The following is a 15,487-nucleotide window of genomic DNA, read 5'->3' on the forward strand; positions in this document are numbered from 1 at the left end:
CCCAATTAAATGTTCTTATAAGAGATGCCTTGGTCACTTGGTCATGGTGTCTGTTCACAGCAGTAAAACCCTAACTGAGACAGAATGCAAATGTGAGATGCTTGTATTCTTTTTTTTTTTTTTTTTCAACACAGGGTTTCTCTGCGTAGCCCTGGCTGTCCTGGAACTCACTCTGTAGACCAGGCTGGCCTCAAACTCAGAGATCCACCTGCCTCTGCTCCCAAGCACTGGGATTAGAGGTGTGCACTACCACGCCTGTTTTTTTTTTTTTTTTTTTTTGAGATGCTTGTATTCTAACTCATTCTAAATGTGGAGGGTTCTCTGCTCCCAGCATGCCTTCTATCATCCTCTCCCAGGGTTTTCACTGTCTAATATACTTAGGATATCTTGGCAACATATCTCAATTTGTATATGATAGGGCACAAACTCAAAACATGAAGAAGTAGACATTTGCAGAGTAAGATGTCTGGTGCTTCTCCACATAGTATCCTGGTTGGGGTTTTTGATTTTTGTAATTAACTTGATGAATCAAGGGCTATTTGGGAAAAGAACCTCTGTTGAGGAAATGCCTCCATCAGATTACCTGAAGGGGGAGACTGTGGGACTGGTTTTTTTTTTTTTGTTGTTTTTTTTTTTTGGATAGGTGATTGACATGAGAGGGCCCAGCCCTCTGTGGACAGTGCCACCCTGGGGAAGGTGGTCCTGGGCTGTATAAGAAAGCAGACTGAGCAAGCCATGGGGAGCAAGGCAGTAAGCAGCACCCTCCATAGCCTTTGCTTCAGCTCCTGCCTCCAGGTTCCTGTCCTGGTTTCCCCGGGTGATAGCAGGTAAGCTGTAAACCTGTTCCTCCCCAGGTTGCGTTCGGTTATGATGTTTTGTCGTAGCAGCAGAAAGTGAGCTAACATAGATAGGTACTCAGGATCTCAGAAACCAACTGTTTGTAGCTCTTTAAAATGTCTGAGAACAACCTGGGCTGAAAGACGCACAGATATAAGAACTAAGGAGCTCATCGCTCATGTTTCTATAACTTCTGCAACATTTTACTCACAGGATCCCAACCCGAACATGCTGCAGGGTTCTGACTGATCTTCCTGGGATTCCTTTCCTAGGAAGTGTTGATTCAAGCAAGTTGTGGTCTTGTCTAAACGTTGCAGTATTGAGCTGCTGCTTCCTTTCTTCATCTATCTATCTATCTATCTATCTATCTATCTATCTATCTATCTATCTATCTATCTATCTATCTATCTATCATCTTTCTATGTTTGTCTGTCAATCATGTATGTATATATGTATGCATGTATGTATGTATGTATGTATGTATGTATGTGGTTTCGGAGACAGGGCTTAATGTGGCCAGCCTGGTCACACACTGGCTCTATAACCATGGATGGATGAACTTCCTGGTCTTCTGCCTTTACTCGCCGAGATTATAGGCTCCCAATCACCATTTCTCACAGCAGATCCATCTTGTGTGTTTTGGGATGAAACTGTAGCTATGCCAAAATAAGAATTATCCAAAATGTGGTCTGACTCTGGGAACTATGAGTCCGGAGGGAATATATATATATATATATATATATATATATATATATATATATATATACATACACGCACACATATATATTTGAGGTCTCTACATAGTTCCATTCATTTAGGATTTTATGGCTAGTGCCATTTTATAATTTCATATGCAGTTTTTTTTCTATGAAGAGTTTCCATTTTCATTAAAATTATTCCAATGTGCTTTACATTTTTCATACAATCTAAAATGTTATCTCTCTCTTATATTCAGAACCAGCAAAAGCTGAGTGGATGGAAAGCCAGAACAGAAAAATGGCTGCCAGAGACCAGAGAGAGAAAAGGAGGGGGCAGAGCTGGTGGGGGGAGGTTAACCAATGAGTTCAAAGACACATAGCTAGGAGGGATGAGTGGGAGCACTCCAGTCCAGGGCAGGAGGAGCAAAGCATCAGGATTGTAGTGTATATTCCAAGCTAGGTAAATGAGACCTTTAGGATGATTTCACCATCAAAAGTGACAGGATTCATAGTGGTGAATTGCTAATTACCACATTTTCATCACTGTATGTTTTCATGTATCAGACCGTTACACAGTACTTCATAAGTGAAATTAGTATTAACCAAAAATAATAAAATATGTCAGTTAGTGTGGACATGCCTTTAACCCCAGCATTTGGGAGTCAGTTGCAGGGAGATTTCTATGAGTTCTAGGCTAGTCAGGGTTACATGAGATTGTCTCAAAAAAAAAAAAAAACAACAACACTTTTTTTAACTTAAATTTTTATATTTTCTACTCTTTCTGTAGTGATAGGATGATATTAGAATTTAAAAAAAATTATTTATTTATTTTATGTAAGTACACTGTAGCTGTCTTCAGACACACCAGAAGAGGGCATCAGGTCTCATTACAGATGGTTGCGAACCACCATGTGGTTGCTGGGATTTGAACTCAGGACCTTTGGAAGAGCAGTCAGTGCTCTTAACCGCAGAGCCATCTCACCAGCCCTAGAAATTTTTTTTTTGCATGTGTGTTAATTTTGCATCCAACGAGCTAAGCAGCGGTGGCACACATCTTTAATCTCAGCCCTTGGGAGGCAGAGGCAGAGGCAGGCCAGTCTGCCCATGAACAAAGACAGCTTTGAACACAAAAGCGCCTTGTGAAGCAAGGTGAACAGGGATACAGCACTTTACTGCACGCTGGTGGAGGTGAACTGTTGCTAAACCGGGATCGGGCACACGGGCACAAGAAGCCCCACCATAGGATGGCAGAGGCAGGATCTACTTCGGGTGAGCCAGTAGCAGTGAGTGCCCTAGGCCTGGAGCGGTGGCACACAGACCAGAGAAATGTCAAATTGCAAGACCTCACAGGGTATGGAAGTTGCTGCTCTGCCAGCACATGAAGAATAAACAGGCTTGACTTGACATAACCACTGAGCCTACCAGCCTTCATCTCTAAGTATAAATGACACAAAGGACAACCCCTAGAGCAGAAGCAAGAAGACCCTACTGAGAGAATAGATTTAAAACAACATCCCTACCCTGGGTCGCCACTTTGTATCTGTGTGGATGGGTTGGTAGGAGTGAAAGAATGGGCCTGTCTGTTTATTTGCTCCTATGTATAATTTGGCTATATTTTTCTTTGTTTTTGTCTCCCCTCCCCCCTAATATGTTAGTTTCTATTTTTAAAAGATTTTATTTATCTTCACGTGCATTGGTGTTTTGCCTGCATGTACGTGTCTTGGTGTGAAGGTGTCAGATTCACTGGAACTGGAATTATAGACAAATTGTGAGCCACCATGTGGGTACTGGGAACTGAACCTGGATCCTCTGGAAGAGCAGCCAGTGCTTTTAACTTTCGAGTCATCTCTTCATCCCAAGTGGTTTCTTTTCTTAAGTGGCTATTTTTCCTCTCTTAAACTTTACAATATATTATATGTAAAATATCTTTTCCATTTTAAAAGATGAATCCATTCTTTCACAATTTCATGGCTGCATATAATAGTCTAACCATGTTCCCTCCCCCCACCCTCTTCTCCCTCTTCCACACCAAGCTCCCATCCTTGCAGTAAGCCCACTCCCCACTATTACAGCTTCCTGATTTGTAACCCACCGAGTTTAATCAGAGCTTCCCACATCCCCATGGGCGTAGAGCTCTCCACTGGAGCAGGGCTAGCTCACCAAGGGGACACCACGGAAGATGAAGATGCCCTTTCCCCAACAGCCAACAGCTGTAAACCACGCCCAAAGGATAATGTTTCAAGCCCCGCCCCCTCCACAGTCTGACTCTCAGTCGTTCCACCATCTCTTCCGCTGTGTTCCGTGAGGCAGGCAACATGGATGTTCTGTGGAAGGACGAGTCATCTACAGTCGTGTGCACTTAGCACCTTGAGCAGCCGCAAGTCTCGGCATCAGCTGTGGTTTTCATGTAATAGCGAATGATTTCATGCATTAATTAAGCCTCTGTGCTCGAACTGCCATCTCACCGGATAGCCCTTTCCGTCCTCCATCTCTCATACCACACAGATGCAAATCACCTATCTCATCATTTCCTTCCTTCTTTCCCTTTTTTCTTTCGTTCTACTCATACCCACAATGGCTAGTATGCTAGCACATAAAAACTATTCGTGCCTTGAGATCTCCATGCTCAAGCTAATTCTCTTCCTGCTGCCTGCCGATCCGGGTGTAGAGTTCCTTCTCCAGCACCACATCTGCCTGCGTGTTGTGATGCTTTCTGTTGTGACAATAATAGAACAAAACTCTGAATCGCAACCCAGCCCTAGTTAATTGTTTTCCTTTGTAAGAGTCACAGTGATCACTGGTGTCTCTTCACAGGAATAGAACCCTAACTAAGCCTATGCTAATTGCTTTATCTTGTAAAGCATGCCTGACTCTTCTCAGTTAGTGACTGCCATAAGTCCTATAACATCGCATTGGTCCCTCAAATCATGAAAAGCGATTACCAAGAGAAATCAGAGAGGCTCAGTTTTTGCTGGAAGCCAACTCAAGATATGAGCCTTAGACATCAGGAGAAATTACTACAAGGTCTGAGTCTGGTGTCAAGGAAGACATGAATGTCTTTCTTGGAGCCCTCCAGCATTGGGAATAAAGGCTAGAAAGGGGATAAGCATCTATTTCCAGTAGGTTGAATTCATTTAGGGAATTTCAGGTTAGACAGACTCTGCCTGAGCCAGGCTGCCTCTCCCAAGAGCCCGCCCCATGGCCCCCTTCATTTCCTTGTTGCGGAAGCTGTAGATGACCGGGTTGCACATGGGGGTGATGATGGTGTAGAGGAGAGAGAAAGGCTTGTCTTTGTCAGGCCCGTGTGTACTTCGGGGATTCATGTAAGAGAACATGGCTGAGGTATAGAAAAAGACAACCACGGTCAGGTGGGAGGCACATGTGGAGAATGTCTTCCCCCTACCTGCGGAGGAGGCCCTGCGGAGGATGGAAGCCAGAATGCGGGCATAGGAAGTGACAATGAGCACCATGGGACTGAGCAACACCACAATGGCATCCATAAAGATCACCTTCAGACTGAACTCAGGGTCCCCACAGGAGAGAGCGATCACTATGGGAGCCTCACAGAAGAAGTTCTCTATGTGGTTTTCTCTGCAGAACGGACCTCGGAATGTCATGTAATCAAGAAGGATACCATTGACCATCCCAAAGATCCAGGAAGAACACACCAGCCTGACACACACCTTCTGGCTCATGATCTGGGCATAGTTCAGTGGGTGGCAGATGGCAACATAACGATCATAGGCCATGAAAGCCAAGAGGATGCACTCGGCCACACCCACACCAAAAACCAGATACATCTGAGTCAAACAGGAGGCAAAGGAGACAGTGTGGTTCTTGGTCACCAGATGGACCAACATCTGTGGGATGGTGGTGGTGATGAAGCAGACGTCCAGGAAAGACAGGTGTCCAAGGAAGAAGTACATGGGGCTGTTGAGCCTGGGGTCAGTCCATGTGATGAAGATGATGAGGCCATTCATGGCCATGGCGAGGCTGTAGAGAGCCAGGAAGAGGGTGAAGAGCAATGCCCGTGTGGAAGGGGAGCTCTGCTCAAAGCCCACGAGGATGAACTCAGTCACAGTGCTACTGCTGTTCCTCGAGTCTCCCTTTTGGGGTCTGCTTCAAGAAGGAAGGACAAGTGAGGGGACAGTGTATAGGCGTGCTTTATAGTTTGCCGCTCTGTTTTTGCAATAAAGTAGTAGCTAAAAGCAACTTGGGGAGGCAAAGGTTTATTTTTTAGCACATAGGCAGGGATTTAAGGCAGGGGCTGTGGAGCAACACCGCTTACTGGCTTTCTATCTTTGGTTTTGTTCAGCTCCGTGTTTTTATGGTGTCCAAGCACACCAACCCAAACTTGCCACTGTCCGCAGTGGGCTGGGCCGCCCTGTATCAATAGGCAGTTAGAGCAATGTGCCACAGATGTGTCCACAGGGCCATCTCATGGAAGCAAGTTCCTCAACTGAGATTCCTTCTTCCCTGGTATGTTCGGGTTTGTGTCAGGTTGGCAAAGGCTAACGAGCATAAGAAGCTGTTTGGGTAAACCTACTTCCATAAGCACAGACTGGGGGTAAATAAACAACAAAATAAAAAACAAAAAAAATAACAAATTATAGTTACAGTAAATTCTATTAAAGGTACAGAAAATGCTATTGTAGGCTGTGGTCGTGTGACCATCAACCAAGAATCGTTTATAGGACTTTGTGTCTACTAGGTTGGTCCTGAAATACCATCTTCAGTCTCCTACTCCTACACACATACACACACACGAGAGAGAGAGAGAGAGAGAGAGAGAGAGAGAGAGAGAGAGAGAGAGAGAGAGAGAGAGAAGTTGGTTTAAGATTCACAGCAAGAGATGAAGAGAGATTAAGGATTACCTTCAGCCCCCACATCATTATCCACAGCTCTCCCACCCCTGTCCTCTGCATCTCACAGCAGAACATCTGGTAACTGCTGAGACTACATTGACACCCTGGAGGCACCAACATTAATAGTTTACATTCCAGTTCAAACCTGGAGACTCTGATTCTAGAAATTTCTTTGCCAATGACCCCTTTGCCCTACTCCTGGCCCCAGGAGATGGTTTGGTGGGTGGAGTGCTTGCAGGAATGTGAGGAAGGACCTGAGATTTGAATCTCTAGAAACCACGTGAATTTGGGTGTGACTCTAATCCCAGGGCTCTTGTAGGACCCTGAAATCCAGACAGGCGGATCCTTGGGAGCATCAGAGCCAGCTGGGCTCCAAATGCAGTGAATCCACAGACACCCCTAAGAGACCCTGCTTCAAACAAGATGGAAGATGAGGACCAAACCTGAGCTGGTCCTCCCCCTTCCACTAATGTGCCATGCCATGCATATGCCTCCTCACACATACCTATATTATGCACACATGTAAACACACCATATACACGCAGACACTCATGCACTCACGTCATGCGTACAAACGAAAGCATAGATGTTAAATGTAGTGACCAAATTAGGAAGCGATGGCTTTTGAGTATTTACTATGTTTGCTTTTAAGTATAATTTATTTTGCTGTTAGTCAAATTATTTGTTACTAATGACCGGGGATATTTGTTACAATGTTCAGGGACACTGGTTCCCTAGGCAGTGGCACACTTACAGAATGGGACTCTTAGAAGGATTCATGCCTTACCTCATTGTGTTGTGTGTAAAATGGTCAGTCACAGAATCGCTGCAGCAGATAAGAGAAGGGACCTCATGGTGTACAAAGCTCGGCTACCCCAGGGAGAACATCTGATGTTAGATCCACTCTGAAAAAAACGGCTTGTTAACACGGGCCAATCTGGAAGGGCATTTTCTTAATTGTGGCTCCCTCTTCCAAACCACTCTAGCTTTGACATAAAACTAGCCAGCACAGCCTAACTATTTTGTTAAATGGACACAGTATCAAAATATCTTCTAAACGCATCTCTCTACTCATAGATTAGTGTAAGCTCTCAGACTTCATCAGCAAAATTTTTTCGTGCAAATAGTGGTTAGCATAGAAGCTCCCAACTGGTCAAAACGCAAAGAATAAGTGTCCAAGAGCATCCAGACACAAGCGGGACGTCTGTGTCTCACCCCTCCCGCAAGGCTCAGAGATCATTTTGGAAGAGGGACCTTAAAGGTAAGCCTCTGTAAGAGCCAGAGGCCTGGAAAGACTGCAGAAAAACTGTCTTCCAGACATGACTGGACTGCTGTACGCACAAAGTCATCATGGTTGAGCTTGCCTGCACAAGGTCAAGTGTATGGACATTCTAGCAGGAAGGGAGAGGGGTGATACACCACTAATGGAGCTTTATTGACAGTTGATGGTTTTGAGGAGGGAGAGAGAGAGAGAGAGAGAGAGAGAGAGAGAGAGAGAGAGAGAGAGAGAGAGCAAGCTAGTTTTCTCTAAGGATGTGGTTCCTGAGGCTGGTGGCTGCTCTCACACTGAATTTATAGACATCACAAATTCAGGCTGATGGGTTGTTAAATTTTTTTTTAAAGGACAGAAAGTACAGCAATTAGAGGTGTTTGGAATGAGGAGTTGCTCTTGGAGTTGGGGGAGAATATGACCAAAATATATGGTATGAGATTCTCAGAGAATTAATCGAACTATATCCATTCCTTTCATGTAGAGACCATTTACCACCTGAATTTAAACCCCGGCTCTTCCACTTTGCCAACAGCATAACCAGAACTGACTTAAGTTTCCTCATCTCCAAAACAAAAATAATGAAGGCTCTGATACTATTGGGTTATCCAGAGGACGAAATGAAAAATTCTTGAGAAAGTGTTTTGGCACCAAGTGACATTACAGAAGCTTACTAAATAAGTAGACACATCCGCTTAAAAACTGTAATCTAACAAATTACCAATTAAGAATCTTTACACACAAAAAATCACACATCTGAGCATTGTTTGTATAGAGAAGGTTAGGGACTGTCATATGGGGATTGTTGTTACTGAGAGAAATAAAATAACTTGTAGTTATTAAAATTATATGTATGAACTCATGATAAATTATAATTAAAATGAAGCAAAAAAAAAAAAAAGCAAGATGTATGCCAGTGTGTTTGGAATAGTCATGGCCACATTACTTAAAAGCAAATTTCGTTTGCCTCAAAATATTGCTTATAAATGATGGACCTGTAAGAAGGATAATCATTTATTTCATTTTTTGTGTGTGTGTGTGTTACAAGACATACAATTTTTGTGTGTCTTGCTGAGTCTAGACAGTTGCAAAAAAATTAGAAAACTCTGAGAGTTGAAATACTGTAAGTCACCATATATAAAATATGATGAATTTGATATGTAGGAATTCTAGGTGACCTGTCATTATGAAAATGAATCAATGGACCCAACGGTGGGCTAGTTGTATCACACTTTGTTCCCTTTCCGGCATGTTGGAATCAATATTTAGATAATTGCTAGGATTGCTCCTGGAATGAAGAGACACTGGTTCTGAATTCATGACTAAGTCTCAGTTACCAGTCTCCGGGTGGAATTAATTTTGTTCCAGCCTCAGCAAGAGTGAGATTTATGTTTAAGCCTTTCTTTACTATGGCTTAGATAAATTCAACACATTTCTTAAGTATTATAATTTTTAACTGGGACAAATCCCTGTTTTGGGCTTGGTTATAGGCTCCTAAGAGGAACCCAGTAATATTATTCTGCTAAGCGAACATAGTAATAAATATCCTCCCGAGGCCTTACCTTTATTTCTAGAAACCGATGCATCTCGCAGCCCACAGCAAAGGAGCACTTGTGCAGCCGACGGCGATTTGTACAGAGCCCCACGAATGATCTGCAGCAAATGAAAGACGCTGACACGCTCAGCTCTAACTGGGACAAGTGTATCATACTCCTTCCTCCCAAAACTCAGGAATTACAGTTAAAGCCAGAGGTAGTGGACATTCACTACAAAACAGCATTTGCAGAACATGACAGCACCGTCACACATGTGACCTTAGAGGGGCCATGACTGCAGGTACAAGACCAAGCCAGCCAACATTGTCTGTAAATGGAAACGATCCAATAAACCCGATCGTAAGTTCCTCCTGAGATCTATCCCTTCAGGGCTGTTTAATGTGAAAGAACAGACCACACGGAGGAGACTCTCCCTTTTCTAAAACATTCTCAAGCTCACAAGACCCCAAGAAGAAGAGAGAAACGTTAGTTGAAAATGTGTCCAGCTAACACACACAGAGAATTAGCCTCTAGATGTAGAGGGTTTGGTTGTTTGCACAGAAGAGGTTTGGAAGGAGCCATAAGTCAGTTGTCGACGCTGATAACAGCAAGAGTGAGCGTTAGATGGGGTCTTCAGTGACTGTAACACAGCCATGCTTGTAAGAGCTGTAGGACTCTTTACACCAACTTAAAAAACACATTCTGGTTGTAGAAATAACCAACATAGGACAAGGTGATATCTCACCATATCTGAAAGCCTTTGAGAGAACTAAGCAGTTAGCTGCTCAAAGACAGGGACAGAATTAGGGAGGGAAAGTGTACATTTGTTTCAGACCCAATATCTGCACATGAAAAACCATTTATTGGTACTGTAGATCTATACCCAGAGCTCAAAGATTGAACTTAGATAAACAAAATCAAGTTGAGGATCTCTTGCCTGAAATGCTCGACACCAGAGTGTCTTAATTTTCAGATGCTCCACATCTGTATACAATGACATAGCTCGAGGAGGAACCCCCAAATCCGAAAACAAAATTCACGTATATCTCTTATATACCTTATGCGCTGCCTGATATGAACTTAAGATAGTGTGTTAAGTGCTTTTGTGCACTTTGGGCCACTATAAAGCAAAGGGCTGACTATCTCGCTCACCCGTGACAGTGTCTGTGAGAAGGCATATCCAGGTGGAAGGGGGCTGGAAGGGTCCTCTCTCTTCCAGGGGACACTGCATCAGTGTGTGACCCGTACCTGTGTCTGGATGTGACTGGTTACAGGAAGTGGCTGACACTGGCCCTCAACAGGTCTAGACGTTTAGCCTTTTCTACCTTGTGTGTTCAGACTGTGGGTGCTCAAAGCCTGCGTACACCCCAGTTCTGCCTCTTGCGCAGAGCCCTTTGCTAAGATCTTTTTCTCGTGTGGGTTGGTGTAAGATCGATGGATAACAGGAATGCTAAGATCAGTGCAAGTGATGAGCAGGGGTTGTGGACACGTGCCCACTGCCTCCTCTTCACTCTCTCCTTTCCCTTTTCTTCTTGCACCATGCATATTGGAAGAGATCTTGGAAGATTTTGATCTGGATGGTTTGTTTAAAGACCACTTTTCTAGATGGGAGAGTTCTCAGATAGCTGTCCTGTTGCTTGTAGTTAGAGAGAGGGTATCAGAGAGTGAAGGGGGCACACAGGAGGTATTAGGGGAAGGGACAGAAGGGGGAGAAGTGATGGGATTATATCTTAATTTAAACAAATTTAATTAAAAAGTCTTGTCATATTCTTAAAGCCCATTCTGTTTCTTCTGTAATTTCATTTATTCTGTAGGTCTCAGAGAATATGGAAGAGCTGGATCCTTGTGTTACGTACCTCATTGTAATGGATTTATAAACCTCTGCAAGACATGCTTATACACACACACACACACACACACACACACACACACACACACACACACACACACACACACATATAAAATCCAAGAAATCAGAAAGGAAAATGTACAGACAAACAGGAGATCTATTCACTCAGGGAAAAGATCGAAAAGAAAGCAGTAACTGGGAAAGAGGGAGGGAGATCAGTTAGGAGGCAAATAAAAGGGAGGTAGGGCAGAGGAAGACAATACAGAAATGGGTGCAAACGTTAGGAAAAGAGGAAACAAGAACAGACTGTGAAAATATAGCCCTTGCAACAACGGTTTCTGCAGAACTCCGTAGTTCACCTCCATTCCCAAGTGTGTAGCTTGTGAGCCAGGCATGGGGAGTGGGTCAGAGGGTTTCTTGCATCTGACTTATGGATGGGGAACATAACCCCAGAAATGCACAAATGCATTCACTTGTCAATAACTTCAGGGCAGAGGAGGCAAAACTGACTCTTGAGGATCCTCAAATCTCTCTCCCCTTGAGCCACTTAATAACAAGTTATTTAAGTGGATAGAGACGGAGGTAGGACAATACCCTTTCTGTTACTGCCTCTGAAAGATGATGAGGAAATGGTGAAAAATTAAAGCAATAAGGGACGTAGGCAGAAAGAGTTAAGAGTCATAGAAATAGAGAGCTTAGATGAATAATCAAACAGAAGACAATGATATCTGCATAAGTGTAACAGGACTTTCTGATCACTGGTGCACAGGCAACTTCCTGAACTAGATGTTTGGAATGATTCCACCCCAGTCCCTGGCTCTGAGAACACTTGGGGCTTTTCATGTTCTTTCCATGTACACAGGTCAATTCAGAAGGAGATTCATCCTGACAGTGACACACAAGCCGTCCTCCTCTCACCAGAGCCGGGGCAGGTGGGTAGACCGAGTCCAAGATGGTAACACAAAAGGGAGACACAGAGGAAGAAGCATCTAAATCAGACAGAGCTGGGATGGCAGAGACAGAGCTAGACGGGGTGCAGGTATGATCTGGATAAGCGATTAGGAAGGGCTGGAATCTAGAATACCCCAGAGAAGGCAGGGTCCGCTATCATTTGGACAAGAAGTCACTAACCTTTCCCATGAGCTGAGACACATTCAGGCGGAGTCATGGGTCCTGTCGATCCTTACATCGGAGCGAAGGTGTGATGAATTATGTTGCAAATCCCCTGGACATTTATAGGATTGTGAGCTGCAGTAAACACACACACACACACACACACGGGGGGGGGGTAGTAGGGCAGCCAATGGTCTTTCAATGTGAAGGAGGAAGGAGCTGATTTTTACTGGTCACCAATGGGAAGCTGGCCCTAACTGACAAAGGCTCTGCTCTTGGAGGGTGTCTTAATTTGGATGGAATTCAGGAGCCCAGTTATATTAGTACACTCCTAGACTCCCAGCGGGACCTGCTTACTGACAAAACACCCTGGAATCTCTGAGAGTTCTCTTTTTGTTTCTTTGTCTTTCTTTTTATTCTTGGATAATTTCATACATGTAGACAACGTGATATCACCATATCCCCCTCCCCCCATTTCCCACCTCTAATCTTTTCATAGCCAGCGAGTCCTCTCCCAATGTCACGCCTTCTTCTCTTCTTTTGATAACCCACTAAGTTCAATTACTGCTGCCCATGTGTGTATGAGTATGTGTGGGTCATCCCCTGGAGCACGGAAAATGTTTCTACCAGTGGCCACACCCTCACAGAAAAAAACTACCTTCCCTGTCTCTGCAAAATCAGCCGCCAATGTATGGATTCTTGTTATGGGGCAGGGACTAGAGGGCATCTCCTGTATCTTTGCTAGAGTTTTGGAGGGCTTGATTTTACACAATCCCGTGCATTACAGCAGCTGTCTGAGTGTAAGAGCATGTGTCCATAAAACAGCATTCAGCTCTTGCATTCTTTCTACCCCCTCTTTCTCAATGTTTATGGAGTCTGCTGGGAAAGATGTTCCTTTTAGGGACGAGCACTCAAAATCTCATATCTCAGCCCCTTGCCAGGTTGTTTGTATCTTCCTGTGTTGACCACTGCCTGCTGCAAAAAAGAAGCTTTTCTGACCAAGGTTGAGATCAGTCCAGGTCTTTGGATACAAATAAGATACAAATATTTAGAAGGCACGTTGACAACATGACCATTTGGCGAGATAGCAATGATGTCTTCTACTCTGTGGCCTATGATCCACCCTCCCTCCCACCCCTAGTCGTGGACTTTTGACTAAGATTGTAACATCAGACATGAAATTCTCTCTTTTGGAGTGGTCCTCAAATCCATTTAGAAATTAGTTACCACATAAGGGTCACGCCACTATTGTGACCAGTGCCCATCTTTTGCTTGGCAGGTCAGTATTGTTGCATGCAAGGAACACCAGTAGGTAAAGACCACTTATGTCTTGTCTCAGCCGGTTGCCAGCCTAGCACCTCTGGCACTATGAGATCTAGCCAGCAGGAAGTTTCTTGATCAGTTTGTGATTTTTCTATGTCATATATCCATAGTGTGTGGTTTCTTCAGCAATAGATTTTGCTATGTCATTACAGTGTGTAACTAAGAGCAATGGTGATAATCCACATTATTTTAGACACTTCCTGCTCACACTGGTGGTTTAGTATTTCCTTTTTTTTTTTTTGAGTTTTTTTTTTTTTTTTTGAGTTTTTCGAGACAGGGTTTCTCTGTGTAGCCCTGGCTGTCCTGGAACCCACTTTGTAGACCAGGTTGGCCTCGAACTCTGAAATCCGCCTGCCTCTGCCTCCCGAGTGCTGGGATTAAAGGTGCACCGCAGGGTCTTCATAGCACCTCGTGGATTTTGGTAGACTGTGCTTCATTTTCATTTAATTCTGCAGTGAATCCTCAAAAATCCTAGGGATTTTAAATTTTCCCTTTTAATTTCTTCAGCGATCCATTTATTGTTCAATAGTTGTTTAATTCCCATGGATTTGTGCTTTCTGTGGCTTCCTTTCTGTTGACGTCTACCCTTATTCAACGGCAGTCGGATGGCATACAGAACATTCTTTAACTTTCCTTGTGTTTGCTGCGAGTTGCCTTGTGCCCTAAGATGTGGTCTATTGTGGAAGGAACGTCATTCCACGGGTTGTTGAGGAGAGTGTGTGTTCTGTAGATGTCTATTTAATCCATTTGATCTATGGTGTTATTTAGGGAACATTTTAATTGCATTTATTGATTTTACGTCTACTTGTGCATGTGTGAGTGTGTACGCTTCACTCCACATGGAGGGAGGTCAGGAGACAGCTTGTGGGAATTGTTTCTCTCTTGCCATCATGCGGATCCTAGACATTGAGCTCAGATGGTCAAACTTCCCAGCCAATGCCTTTGACTTATGCTGTCATTTAACTCCAGCGTCTCTCTGGATGACCTGTGTCTTGGTGAGAATGGGGTACTGAAGTCACCTGTTGTATGGGGATTAATCTGTGCTTTCACATTGAGTATTTGTTTCTAGCTTTTCCCAGAGATGCCCTCCTATTTATTCCAGTTGTCTTTTCCACTTCTCCGTCCCCCTCCCCCTCTCCCCCTCCTTTCCCCTCCCCCTCTCCCCCTCCCTCTCCTCCCCTCCCTCTCCCTCCTTCCCATCCCAGTCTCTTTTTGACCTCTCTGCACCTGATCCCTCCTGTTCCCATCTAGATACTTACTTCTCCCCACGCTGTCCACTAGAAACCTAGTGCAGTGGAAATTCCCAGGAATCTAAGACAGTGACCTTAGCTAAGACTTCTAGCAATGGGGCATACAGAACCCGAATCAGTCTTCTCCTATAACCAGGCAAGACTTCCAATGGAGGGATTGGGACACCAAACCAGCCACAAAGCTTTTGACCTACATTTTGTTCTGCCTACAAGATGTGCTGGGTTAAAGGTGGTGTAGAGGTTGTGGGAGTGGCCAACCAATGACTGGTCCAGCTTGAGACAGATGCCAGGAAAGAGAGGGAGCCCTCCCCTCCCCTGACACTGCCTGGAGGGCTGGGGACCAGAGGCTGGACAGCCCAGAGACCTAGAGTAGAACCAAGCATGAATGGCAGGAAAAGTCAATGAAATGATTCCTAATGATATTCTGCTATACTCGCAGACTGGGTCTAGCCTAATTGTCGTCAGAGAAGCTTCATCCAGCAACTGATAGAAACAGATGCAGAGACTCACAGCCAAACATTAGGCAGAGCTTAGGGAGTCCTGTGGAAGAAATTGAGGAAGGATTGTAGGTGCCAGAGGGGTCAAGGACACCACAAGAAAACCCCCAGAATCAACTAATGGGCCCACAGGGGCTCACAGAGACTGAACTGCCAACCAGGTTCTCTCTCTGAGAATGGCACAGCAGGCATGGGACTGAGCTAGGCCCTCCACACGTGTGACAGTTGTGTAGCTTTGTCTTCTTGTGGG

At 44.3% G+C, this 15,487-nt stretch overlaps 1 protein-coding gene across 1 annotated transcript; it reads right to left on the reverse strand.

Annotated features, from left to right (window-relative positions):
- Positions 1-4,684: 4,684 nt before the first annotated feature.
- On the reverse strand, positions 4,685-12,460 carry Olfr286 (olfactory receptor 286). Its single transcript, NM_001011779.1, has 4 exons — positions 12,186-12,460; positions 9,233-9,323; positions 7,188-7,305; positions 4,685-5,651 (listed from the first exon to the last, which is right to left on the reverse strand). The coding sequence occupies exons 3-4, from the start codon at positions 7,190-7,192 to the stop codon at positions 4,685-4,687; spliced, it is 972 nt and encodes a 323-aa protein (NP_001011779.1). The 5' UTR covers positions 7,193-7,305; positions 9,233-9,323; positions 12,186-12,460.
- Positions 12,461-15,487: the final 3,027 nt, after the last annotated feature.

Source organism: Mus musculus, chromosome 15, assembly GCF_000001635.26.
Source record: "Mus musculus strain C57BL/6J chromosome 15, GRCm38.p6 C57BL/6J".
NCBI lineage: Eukaryota > Metazoa > Chordata > Mammalia > Rodentia > Muridae > Mus > Mus musculus.